Source organism: Nuphar pumila, chromosome 7 (assembly GCF_984573655.1).
Source record: "Nuphar pumila chromosome 7, dmNupPumi1.hap1.1, whole genome shotgun sequence".
NCBI lineage: Eukaryota > Viridiplantae > Streptophyta > Magnoliopsida > Nymphaeales > Nymphaeaceae > Nuphar > Nuphar pumila.
This window is the reverse complement of record NC_143255.1, coordinates 94,634,133-94,648,134: the sequence shown is the minus strand read 5'-3', so window position 1 is coordinate 94,648,134 and position 14,002 is coordinate 94,634,133. Positions and strand designations below refer to the sequence as shown.

Sequence of the window (14,002 nt, the reverse complement as noted above, 5' to 3'; positions counted from 1 at the left end):
TTACGAAACCAGCGACGGACTATACGTCGTCGCCAAGTCCGTCGCTAAGTAGCGACGGACTAGAGTTTGTCGCAAGAGTCGTCGGTAAATCGTGCGGCCGTAACGACAAAATAGTATGTCGCAAAATCCGTCGCTAAATAGCGACGGACTGGGCGACAGACTATATTCCGTCGCTGGTTTTGTATGCTTCATGGATTATAGCGATGAATGTTTTTCGCTCGTTAATCCGTCGCTAACGAGCGACAGAAATATTTCGTCGCTAACAACGTGTTTTCTTGTAGTGTAGTTGACTTAACTTCAGAAAAGAGATTTATGGATTAGTGAATATCCTTGCCGCAATGGTGTTTTGAAAGCTGTTAAGAGGTAAAAAATAATAATTTTGTAGTGCACCCGGAAACATTTTGCAGTCTACCAAGCAAGTTGACATTTAAATTGTTTAAATATAAGTATGTGCTTAGAAACTTTAATAGGGGCGACTTGTGAACGTCACCAAGTTGACGGGACGATATGAGTTTGAAATCCATGCGAGTAGTACCATGCTGCATGATTGCATGTTTTTTTTTATGAGAAAAGCAAGTTGGGGTTAGGCAGACCCCTACCAACAGTGGGTTTTGAACTTGCAACGTACCAGCACATGGTGACGTCCACTAACAGCTCCTACCAAACAAGCGGAGCACCCAGTTGGTGCTGCATCATTGATTTGGTTCTACTGACTGGAGACCTTTAATTTTTTCAACAGAGAAAGCTGGGGTTAGACAGACCCCTACCAGTTATACAGCCATATACCATTGGGATTCAAACTTGCAACGTCCCAACACAAGGTGGCGGCACTAACTGAGCCCCCAATGTGCCGTTGGTGAGGGGGGTATTTTGCTCTTGACCTAGCGAAAAAAGAAAAAAAGGGTAAACTTGGCATTTTATAAAAAAAAAATACAGGTAGCATAGTATACTGAAGATTAGAGTTGTTTTGAAATTTTTGCCTGCAGTGAAAATCTGTAATCATCCTTTTATAGTGGCCATATTTGCATGTTAGAGAATAGTGTCATGGTGTGTCTAGAATGTTCAAATTGCCTTAGAACACGAAGAGTCATGCATTGTGTCTTGAATGTTCTTATAGTGGTTTAAGTCATGCATGATAATTAATTTTGAATTGATCAAGCAACTTTTATGATCGATTGGAATTTGAATCTAAAGAAAGGTGTCCAAAGGTCACTAGAATGTCTCTACAAGCGTGTAGAAAGGTCCTCATCATTTTATGTGTAGATTGAGAATATAATTTCCATAAGGAGAATGACAGAATTCAAGAAATCTTCATTCTCTTCTGCTTGATATTTTTTGTTGGGTTTCTTGATCAAGAGTAACTTTACACACACACACACACACACACACATATATATATATATATATATATATATATATATATATATATATATATATATATATATATATATATATATATATATATATATATATAACCTTTTGGGTTTTCATGCTGATTTTGTACATGAAAAATATTGTGTTCAACATTGATAATGACACTAAAAGCTGTAAGCATCAGTAAGTTCAATACAATTTTAAAGAATGTTTTTACTGCTGCCATAACAAAGGCAGACCCAATAGAGAGAGAGATCTGCAAATATCGATCAGTGTCAGATATAGGTTGATTATTTATAATTATGGGAAGTTGCATGTTTCAAATTTTAAGACAAGTCTTAGCTGATATAACAATGAATTAATTAAGCATGCTGTTGGTGAGAATCCCTGTAAGAGCCTGATTTTGGATAGAGGTGGTTGGGGTTAGTGCTACACTGTTACTGGTAGGAGTTTGGTTACCAAAGGCTGGCATAACCTCAGTTTAGTGTTTCCTACAATCCCACAGCACCTTTACAAAAAAAAATAGTACACTTTTGGGAACAATGGTGGCGGACACCAATGCAAAGAATTCTTATAATTATACCTGCCAGTCTATAAGATCTGCAGTTCGTTTGCAGATCCCAAACATCAACAAATACTTCAGCTTTTTGCCCATGTGTGGATCACCAAAGTCCTCTGGGCATATCCAAGGCATTAATTTCCTGATCCAAAGGTTCCCATTGAACAAGTTGTGCAGATCTTACGCTCTGGTTGGCATTTTGTACCTTGTCAAGTGTAAGATTGTGAAGTGACAGGGAGCAATTCTAACAGATTGGACTATTGCCAAAAAAAAAAAAGACTAGCAGATTGAACTATCAATCTGGCATTCTGGAACTGAGATGTGTAGTTGTGGTACTTGTGTACAAAGAGCGGCATTTTGTAAATAATGAAAAGATGAAGCAGGTTATGAGGAAAAAATAAAGGCTTCTCACTTTTAGACATGGCAGCACAAAACCAAGAGACCTTGTTTCGAAACACAATACTAAGTGACAATGATCAATTCTCACCAGTGACCTGCCCAAACCCATGTCACAGGGACACCATTTTGGACCCAGGGGGACACGGCACATGGGCACACAATATGACATGTAAAGCTATCATTTGATAATTTTAATAGTTTTTATCTATATATTTCAATAGAAAACATATTTTATATATTGAAATAAAAAAAGATTTTTAATCGATTAAAAAATAGAAAATCTGTCACTGGCGGTGCCCTATCTTTCAACAAAATGCAAATTTCCAGCTTTTACTCTCATCGAATCCCAGTTGGTGTCTGTCTTTGGAGAGGGTGTTGGGTGTGCACCCCCGGATGTACGGTGGTGTACGGCTCCCCCGTGCACCCCACTGAGCGCCACGCTGCGCTCAGTGGGGACCCTACAGTGCGTGTTCATGGGGGGAACATATAACCTTCCCGCCTGTCTTTGTGACATAGGCAGAAACTTACCAAGGGGGGGGGGTCCACTTGTTTGGTAGGAGCTGTTAGTGCACGTCACCATGTGTTGGGACGTTGCAAGTTCAAAACCCAATGGTATGTTGTGTAACTGGTGGGGGTCTGCCTAACCCCAGCTTGACTAAAAAAAAAAAAAGACAGGCAGAAACTTTGCACAAAGCCAGTGTGGTCTATATTGATCAAGCCACCCACCAAACCCTAAAACCATGTGGCTCCAGCACATATGACATGGTGCTGAATTCAGCACCATGTCAGTACTTAGTGAAAGAAATTGTTGCCGTGATTATGAAGCTTCTGAGCTTCATGTACGATACCCAACTTGGTGATAATGAGCCCCACGAGGAGAGGAATAATGAATTATATTGCACCAAGGTATCGAACCACTAAACCTGCATTCCAGAGTACAATTCCTCCTCATCTTAAGCAATGTACCAAGAATTCTGATAAAGACAAAAGAGAGGATAGCCCCAAACCCTTTTCCTAGCAGATTTGAGATCAAAGACCTCATCGCTCTGGCTCAGCCTGTCATACTTAAGGTCGTCGTCCCAAAGACATAAATCTGGGAATGTCCAACCCCACTAAGCCAACCCCCCCTGAGGCTTACTTTTGGATCTTTCAATGAGGAGATTTGGTAGCCATTAGAGTGGGGTGGGGGCCATTGTGCGTCAGATAGCACTCAAAACTAAAGCAGGAAAAGAACAAAAGATTAACCCCTATCAAATTCACCTTTAGGAAGAGTCTTACTTTAATAACCAACATTTTTTATGACTGGGGATATTGGTATAAAGTTAAAAGCGGATAAAGTGAGATCTACCACCTAAAGATTTGCTTTGGCAGTACATTATTTGTTATTGAAAAGACTTCTCGGCTCTCTGTTTCATTAGCAGAGTTGTTGACAGAATTGCCACTCGTGCACCTACGCCAGCAGTACATGATACTGTAGAGGATCAATCACGATAAACTTTGATCATATTTTAGGGACTGATGATGCTGGAGACCGATGTCACAAATTTCAGTATCATTTAAACTTTTTTTTTTCAGAAAATTCTCAGGAAAATACCGGCTATATAAAAAATAGAAGCAAATATATACAAGTATACAAAATATGAAAAACAGAAATTTTTTAGAAAGAAGTACTATATGATGTTAATACTGCAATAAATTCGTGATATTTTCAAAATATCACCGATATTTGTTGCATAGCTAGAGATCTACCTTGAAGATTATATTAAAAGTTAGAACCCTTTGGTTTCCTTTATTCATGCATCTTTAAGCATGCCATTATTGATCAACTTGAAAATTATTGGATTCTAAAGTATGGTTATTGGGTCTCACAAAAGAATCCAATCACCCACTAAGTTAGTTGACCATAAGTGCACTTAAGGAGGTGGTTATCGAACGGTGGGGTATGATTTTTTACAATGGAGTTAGGCAGACCCGTACCAGATATACAGTCATACCATTGGGATTCGAACTTGCAACATCCCAACACAAGGTGACATGGATTCTCCATAATTAGTGGTGGATTATATTAAACCCATGAGATGAACGGTTAAGAAAATGGAAAAAGAAAAATGAAAGGGATATCTGCAACGGGATTGAAGGGATCACCACATGGAGGAGGGGCTGAAATAGCTCAAAGAAAAAGCATTTATAGTCAAACATACGAAGGTTTGATTCTTCTTTCTGACGCACATGCCTCACAGTCCATCACGGGTCCTTAAACCAGTTTTATGAACCATCTGGGTTCCATTGGGGTCTTTAGGTTTCACATATTTCTTTTCGTTTCAAGTAACCACTCAGTATATTAATAGGGTTTACAGTGATTTGATCGTACAAATTAGGTTTTTCTTTTTCTTTTCTGAAAACTACTTTTCTTTTAGAAGCTGAGGTGTACAGATATATTGATAGTAGATTTCTTGCTCCTGTTTTGCCCGTGAACGTAAGCCACATGCTGAATCACGTAAATCTAGTGTCTTCTCTCTCTCTCTCTCTCTCTCTCTCTCTCTCTCTTCTGGAGTTTTTGCTTCGTTTGTTTTCGTTATTTTGCAGCATCATGCTTCTTCACCATGACAGATTTGGTCCAGTTTTTCAACATGCTCTTCACATATTTCCCTTTTTTTATCAGTTATTAGGAAACACTTATTTCACATTTTTTTCCCTGCTATTATTGCAAAACCAAGAATACTTCCACTTTTATCGCTTACAAGAATCTGTCTACCTTTCAGAAAAGACGATCAGAAATCAGAATAAAGATCATGAAGAAATTAAAGACAAGGGTGAACTCTTCAAAGTTGCATCCACTTTTGTTCAGGGTCTAGTTAAATTTAGCCCAGAAAGACCAAAACTGAGGAACTCTTTTTGCCAACTAATGGTCTTACACTATCTTTGCTATCATCTGTATTCTTAAGTAAAGGTCCCCTTCATCCATTAAAAACACGCCTAGTGAAATGGAAAAGGTCATCCTCTTCTGCTCTGTTGATAGACCATCTGCCAGTGATTACCAAAACCATTCAATGCTTCCTGTTGGTCTCAGTAAAATTCTTACAACCCCTAACTGAGATTTTCACCCTTGCGTTAGATCAACTTCAGCTCCGTTCCTGCTGACCTCTTTGACACAACTTATTCAGCTTTTTTAAGTTTATGGGAGGAAGGCAGGCAGGCTTGATAAGTGGGGAAAAGCAGAAAACTACGAAAACATATTCACCAAATTGGTTTCCCTATTCTCAATTCTGATAGAGAGAGATGAAATTTCCCTATAGGTAAATTTATCCACCAAATTGCAGCACTATTTTGCTGAAATCATCAACCTTCAATTAAGCAATTCCAATTCCTCTGATTGCATCCAAGCCTTGCCTTTGGCTTCTTTCATGTAAATGCAAACAAACATTCCTTGTACTTAGAGGAGCCATACTAGAAAAGCAGATACTTTAACCAAAGATCATTAATTAGGGCACAGTATTGATTGGTGCAAATATCATCAAGCACTGTAGTGATAGTAATACAACAGTGATACACTTGCCCTCACTTCACCGGATGCTTAAACATCAACTAGTAATACATCACTTGGTCTCACTTCACTAGACGCTTAAACGTGCCCAAATACTAATGCAAATTCAAATCTTGCCATCTTAGTGACTTCTGATGGAAGTAAAGTTGCACAATTGATATGACAAAGAGTTGCCACTTCAGTCTCACGAAGGAAAGATAATTGTATGTTTGGATGCAAAACCAGATTCCATTATTATTGGAATTTCAAGCTTCCTGTTGGAATAGGAGCTTTGGAAAAAAACAGGAAGAACTGGATTTTCAGCCACAGCAACATGTGCATTTAAACTATTTGACTGGAAATCCGAAATTTCCTGGATTTCAAATATATCAAAAGATTGTTACAGGGAAGCTCAGATTTCCTGGATTTTCTAGTAAAGAAGGAAACTCTGCATGTGTCCTTCGGTTAGAATAAAATCGACAGATATTCCTTGACCAGCCAGCCATAATGAAAAAATTGAATGCATCCAAACTCTATCCACAGAAATGAAAATTAATATGTTGTTTTATTTTCCTCATTTTGTTTTACAAATCAAATAAGATAGTACATTATATGATGGCTCTGTTTCACCATGTGCATCTCCACGACCTTCCCCATCACCAATTATCATGCAGCAAGAGCTCAGTCATCATCCTTAAATTCCCTAACAGAAACAACAAACACAGCAAGTTAGGTAATCTTCGTGTAGCATGAATAAATGACTAATTCATTTCGTAACAATGTTGTACAATATGGCATTGCCACCCAAAGACTCCTGAAACTTAATGTCATGTTTGGTTGTTAGACCACTGATTAGACACCATGGAGTTCATGACTCCCAATTTTCTTTCACTAGTAGAAATAGAAATCATAGGAATTCATTAAGTTGGTCATGTTTCATATGGTGTCAAATGCACCCTTTTAAGTACTAATGTGGCAATCAGTGCGCTCTTCAAATTCATGGAATTGTGAATGCACACTATCTGCAGAACCTTTCGAACACCTTGGGCTTTGTCCTCCAATGTCTGTGTCAACAGCTACATCTAGTGGCTCTGATCCTCAGGAGTGTCATATAGTGTGATAACTCAATAAGCAAGGAGTTAATTGCACCAAAGATGAAGGACATGCTAATCTAAGATTAGAGTCAGATTTGGATACTCAAGCTAACTAAACATGCTAAGACAATTCAGCAGTGAGCTTCATCCAACCTGCCCAAGTACAGAGATTCACTCAAGTCCTGCTGAATCTCCAGGAATGGACTCAAAGACCAACTAACTTTAACCCAAGGATTGTGTACTTCAAGTGAATTCCTTGCACTTACCTACGGTCGAGGTACCGAGGTTGGATCCCGGTCCCTTGGCATGTAGTGCACGTCAACGAACCCACGCCGTCGCAGTTGATGCAGCGAGACTCTTCCTTCTCATCCCCCCCAAGCTCAAGTATCACAGCGCCACTGCCCATACAAAATCTGCATAGCTCTTAACACCAAAAATAATGTTGAGTTAAAACTATATTATAAATTAAGTTTGAAGTGGCTGCTTCTGTAACACAATTGTACTTGTTGCTGTGTTCAATTCTAGAGACAAGAAGAGTCATTTAAGTCATAACTCAGAAGCACCCTTATCTAGTAGTGACTGTTTCAGTAGCACAATTGGACTCTGTTGCTGATGTGTTCAAGTCTAGAAACCAAGAGCCCCGCTAGACAGGTGGTTTGGGTTCAAATCTCATGGGCATCAACCCCTTGCACATTAAGCCAAAGCAAGGCTACTCCCTGGGGGCAAGGGGTGCGCTATGGTTTTACGCCACCGGAGAAGCGACTGTAGGTTTGGTTGACATAAGCTCAGAGCAACCATGTCTCTTACTCTGGGAGTGGTTTATCTGTCCTTCATTGAAATAAAGAAGTCTATAAATCCATGGAGAGCCATCTAGGTCATAGCTCAGAAGCACCCCTATCGAGCACCTTCCATTTGTCAAGGACCTAAACCCTAGGGCTGGATCAGCTCACAAAACTCTTTTCAGAATCGGTTCAATAAAAACTTTGAAAACCCCAAAAAACAACTGAACCTCCATCTTTCTTAGAATTAATGCAGAAAAAAAGTATTCTTTTGAAAGAAACATTTAAAACGTGGAAAAATATACTTAGAAAAAAATACCTTAAAAAGCTCTTGTATGAATTCAATTCTATTATATCTTTGGTTTGAAACAAATTGAGTATTGGATATGGGTCCCGTAGTTCTTATACCTTAACCTATTCTCCAATGAAAGTTTCTCATACATGACCATTTTTTAAACCTTATTTATAAAATTTAAAATAAATTAAACTCTCAGATATTTTTTGACCAACTTGTAATTCAAATTTATGTGGTATTTAGCCTTAAGGGGGTTGGTGCAGTGGGGTGGAGCTTTGGCCGCTAGACAGGTGGTCAGGGTTCAATTCTCGTGGGTATCACTCCTTGCATATTGCAGAAGCAAGGCGACTCCCTTAAGGGTGAGGGGTGCACACCAGTTTTACACCCCTAGAGAAGCCACCATAGGTTGACCAGCACGTCCAGGTCTCTTACTCCGAGGATGGTTTTCTTCTGAAAAAAAAAATTATGGGATTTTTATGTTTTTTTTAAAGGCAAGCTGGGGTTAAGCAGACCCCTACCAGTTATATATACAACTATACCATTGGGTTTTGAACCTGCAACGTCCCAACACAAGGTGACGTGCACTAGCTGCTACTACCAGACAAGTGGAGCCCCCATTGGTAAAAAATTGTGGGGTTTTGCGTATCTCAAAAAATCAAACTTACGAGCACCGGATCCATTACATGGAAAGCACGGCTGCTTGTTTTCTCGCTTGGCCTACAAAACAGAAACGAACCAATTATAAGGCAGTGAAGAAAACCAGTTAATAGTGCAAAGTTGAAGCAAACATCATGGCCATCTCCAATGTCATGCATATCCGTACCTTAAGACCCAGACCCAGCATGTCCAAGTAGATTCAATCTAAGCTAAAACCCGACCCATTAGTTCAACCTAAACCCACTTTGATCAGATGCAAGCCATGGTTGACTTGGCCTGTCATGCATGTAAGCTTGGCGGAGTCAATTTGCCTGTCATGTAAGCTAGAAAATTCTTCCAATCAAAATCCTTGACCGAGCTCCTGACTGGGATTGGCTTGACCACTGCAAGGCTTCTCCTAGCTCATCGAGTCATGCGAACCTATGACCGAGCCACAAGTCTCACTGTCGATATATTCTGACTTGGCCCGGTCAATTGTTTGGGCCAAGTGTTGGTTGTTGTGGCACTAGGAGCATTCATTCAAGAAAGGAATATGTGTGGGATATATTCATCGGGTCATATGGGTGAAAAAGATCAGGTGCAATATGCTTGCACAAATATTTGTGCATTAAGCATTTGATCACCCTCCATCTTGAGGAGACCAAGGCCTGATGGAGGGCAAGCAGGTGCTTAATACACAAATATTTGATTTGTGCAATCATATTGCGCCCGATCCCAACTCGTCATATGGTGACTTTGAATGTCACCAAGTTGACGGGAAATGAATTTGAAACTCTGAGGACTTGACAAATCATACATTTGTCAGAACCAATGTTGTTATCATAGGAATCATATCAGGCCAAGGATTTCAGGTCGGCCGATTCTCAAGTAAATCGTTCTGAATCGACCAAAAAATAAGTTAAAAAATATTACGTATCAATCAAAAGCAGCACATATTAAAGCCAATAAAATAATATTAAAAAAAATAATTTCAAGTTATTTTTTATATTCCAATTCAGGTGAGCATCATCTAGATTTTCTGGCGATACCATATACCCTTATTTATAACCCGAACCCATGAAGAAACTGGTCATGTTTGCTCAGCCTGTCATACCAACAGTTGTCATGCTAGCAGCCTAAAATTCCGAGGCTAGGACCGCTCTGCCCCGGGGCCTTTAACTACAAAAATTACTGTGTTCATAGCTAGAATCACTTACTGCACTGTCGATCTGCGTCTCGTAAAAGACCGGAATTCCAATTCCGATCGCAATGCTGGCGACGCCGACGGAGATTGCCACCAGCTGCCGATTCCATTAAACCCCCAGAAAATACGTTAGAAACAGAGATTTGCAATGCCGATTCCTCGGAAATGCCATGAATCCAAACATTAAAAAGGAAAGGGCAATACCGTGTTCTGGTCAAGCTCTAACGCCTTGATGCGTGGATGGGAAGGTGGTGGCCGTTGATTTCTGACGGTTGGCCGGAGAATGGAGAGCTTGGGATGGGAAGGGGCAAGGAAGGAGGTGAAGGGAGGAGAGATTGACATTTTGAACCCAACAGCTTCAGGAATCTGTGTCTCACACTCTCTTTACCTAACATTGAGCGTCTCATTACCTGAAGGGGGCACAGCCCAACCGCATGTTTTCGATGTGTGGGACCCAGTGACGATCACGTTGGATGCCGTTCATCTTAAAAATGAACGACCTCATAAAAAAGGGTACGGAGGACTGTTCGTGAACCGTATCCCATCATTTGACATCAGATGGGTTTCATTCAACATTTAATTTCAGCCATCCGATCAGTGGTTAGAATTGATCCACATTTTCACCTTTATGTGTACTGATCCTAACTGTCCAAATACTTCGGCTGGACGGCTAGGATCGACATAGGATGCATGAATAAGGGAAAAATGGTAGGGCCATTTAAGAGATGGACATTTCAACCATGGTGGTTTGGATGTCGTTCATCTTGAGATAAATGCGATCAAGGGATCCTAACAATAGGGCACCCTTGACCTAATCAGCAATTCTTAAAAACAAAAGATGTGCTCCTTGAGCCTCCCCTAGTTCCTCCTCTCCCATGGGGGGGTGGGGGGGGGGACATAGTTTCTCCCTTTTGGTGGCATATCAAAGCTCTCTATAGGATTAGAAGAAAAATAAGAAGATTCTAGGTTTTCTCTTTTTAATTTTTCCATTCCCTTATTGCTCTCACAAAATCCACATATATAAATATGGACCTGGATTTTGTCTATATCTGGCTGGCCCTGATCTAGTTTCATGTTAAAAGAGTTAAAGCACAAGATTGGTTAGATCTAGGCTTATGAACAAGGCATTTGGATGACCTGGATATGAAACTTATCCAAACTAAGAATTTATTAGTCAGATGTATATTTGCTACAACATTTGTACATTCAATCTAGCAAAAGATGGCGTTTATTCTCTGATAAAGATGTAGAGGAAAATGAAAACCTACCCAATGGAAAACCTCACAAAACTTACCCAATAAGAAATATTTATCGGATTTTTTATTTTTTTTTTAAATTCTGACCATACAGATGTGTTCAGCATGATTGATTTACTAGAAATCGACACTTGGATCATGCATTTTTGGATAAAAAATGGTATTTAAAGCCTCAAAAATTTATGAAATTGCATGCTGATGATTTTTGAAACCTTATAAAAACATATCCATGCATGGGAATCAAATGCTCCAAGAACTGATTCCTATAAAAAAAGGCGCATAGATCAATCACATATGTAAGACCAGAATTTAAATAAAACAACAAAAATCCGATAAATGTTTCTTATTGGGTAGGTTTGGGAGGTTTTCTATTAGGTAGGTTTTCATCCCCAAAGACGTCGATAGCACTAACTTTTGGTCACAATACCAAGATTTTCTGCAAATTAAAATATATGACAAATCTGGCCAATTGATTTTTATTGCAGTTTTGGATTTTGTCACCTATAAAATTAGGTGCCTTAGTTAAAACCTTTTTTTTAAGTTTATTGCTTAAAAAATCAGACGATTTGATAAAAAATTTGACACCATGTAAGTTCTTGCTTGAAAAAAATCAGGCGCCATGATAGAACCACTAAGCAATTGGTTTTCACTGAGGCGCCTGATTTTTTAGACCAAAAAAAAAGCAAAATATATCATATTTTATAGTTTGTAGCTAGTTTTAGTATTGTGCCAAAAGTTAATCTCATCTACGTCATTGTTTTTTTTTTTTAAGCTTTTGCGGATCTAACCTTATAGATGTGATCTACATAGTTTGTTTAGTAGAAATAAGGTCTTGGATCATGTGTTTGTAATTTATAAGCAGGTTTTCCAAGGAATTTAAAACCAACCCACAAGATATTGATTGTATTTTTACATCATGTTTAACACATCTTTGAGGCCAGATTGAGCACATATAACTTGCATGTGTGATTTTCCAACTACATGTATATAATGGACAGTAGCAAATATATATTCATATTAATCATATGCCATACCGTTTGAGTAATTTATAAAGAGTTGTACAACTATAAGTTATTTGCAAAAAACCGTCCAACTTACTTGTTATTACATTCAACCACCTGTTTTTTTCGTTTATTTTAGGAGGATAAATCATTCATTTTTGGCCTCTGTTTACTCATGCAAAATCGCTAAAATACCCCCATCATTGTTTTATCTAATAAAGAAACATAGGGTGGATTTTTTTTAGGAAAAGAAGATAAGAACATTATTTTACACCTCGGGCAAGGTATTTGAAGATAACACTTAGATTCAGTAACTGTACGGGGACTTTTCATAAAATAGCTGGTAAGGTAGGCTCCTTTTCATAAATTAAGCAAACCCTTTATCGAATGTTAAGAGGAAGGGAACCCAAGGGGTTTGGCATAGTGGGATGGGGCCTAGACTGTTTGACTGGTAATCTAGGTTCAAATCACATGGGTGTCACCCCCCCTGCGTAAGCCGAAGCTTGGCGACTCCCTGGGGTCGAGGGGTGAGCCTTCACTGAGCCAATACAGCTAGGTCTCGATGCTTGGGGCGGTTTCTCGGAGTAAAATTTAAAATAAAAATTGTTAAGAGGAAGGGCAAATTACAAGCAACTGGTAAAAAAAAGGCTGTGGATTGCTACACTTGCAAGTACCCATATTAGGGAAGATAATTTTAAGCTTTAAATAAATTGCTTGCACCTGTGAGTTTCTTTGGCAAAATTGCTCAAAATGCCACCATTCATTCAGATCATAAACTTGCATAACTTGTTTGTTGGTTGAAGCCTTTCATGGCTCTGAACCAGCTTCAAACTAGTAGAATTCACATGCCATGCACGTGAGGATGCAAAAGGTTGAGCAGGAAGAAAGAGTTCATTGCACCCGTTACTTGCATCACACTTATTTGGATCAAGACATCATCTGACCCAACCCCAGACCCTTGTTTACCAATTTTAAGAACCAGAATCAAACGGGTCCCATTCAAAATCAGCTAAAGAAATGCAATCAAATTCACATTAATATAGTGTCTAAACCATTTTGCATTTTCTACATGAAAATAAGTAGATTTGATTAAATTCAAACAGATCCAAAAACTTATACTCACATTAGACCCAAATCCATTCCCTAATGTGTTTGATGCCTGACCTATTTTTATACCACCCAAATGATTTTATGTTAACCATAGAAGTGACCCATCACTCACACCAACCTAGTACCAAAAACTCAAGATTAACCGAGTAAGTTCTCTTGATATGTCTTTATTTATCACAGAAAATAGTATGGTCTCACTCAACTCAAAGAAAATTGATGTTTATTTCTTAATTATTTCTTGATATTTACACGGAGAAAACGCCCCCAGGATCAGAAACCTAGCCATGCTGGCTCTGCCTGTCATACTTACGATCACTGTCCCGTGAGCTTACCACTTGCCCCAAGAGAGTTGCCACACTTCGGCTTGCGCAACGCAACGGGTGACACCCATGAGATTTGAACCTAGACCGTTTCTTAAGTAACTAATAGCTTGAAAACAAAAAAACATACTTTCGTGTCCTATTTGGTTCTTTACTTGGAAGGAAAAAAATGCTAAAAGGAATGAGTCGATATCTGTTTCCTAGGGAATGATAGCTTTACTACCTCTCTTCAAAGTTGATCGGCTGTTAATTTTTCAGATGGAAATAATAGTGAACAGTTAATTAGCATTTTTTACGGGGGTTTTTAAACTAAATTACTTTAGTAGCATTTAAAAGTAATTTGATTTCAAACATGAACCCACTGTGACCAAGGAGTTCTCCTTCCATATAACTAAAAGTTTATCTTCTTGCAATAGCCATGGATGCTCACTTTCATTTACCAATTTGAAAGA

The 14,002-nt window shown here is 38.9% G+C and overlaps 1 protein-coding gene across 1 annotated transcript; it reads right to left on the bottom strand.

Annotated features, from left to right (window-relative positions):
- Positions 1-6,397: 6,397 nt before the first annotated feature.
- Positions 6,398-10,275, bottom strand: LOC149832522 (protein disulfide-isomerase LQY1, chloroplastic-like). Its single transcript, XM_090014554.1, has 5 exons — positions 10,068-10,275; positions 9,877-9,960; positions 8,689-8,740; positions 7,216-7,372; positions 6,398-6,558 (listed from the first exon to the last, which is right to left on the bottom strand). Exons 1-5 carry the CDS (start codon positions 10,203-10,205, stop codon positions 6,537-6,539), a joined length of 453 nt encoding a protein of 150 aa, XP_089870680.1. The 5' UTR covers positions 10,206-10,275; the 3' UTR covers positions 6,398-6,536.
- Positions 10,276-14,002: the final 3,727 nt, after the last annotated feature.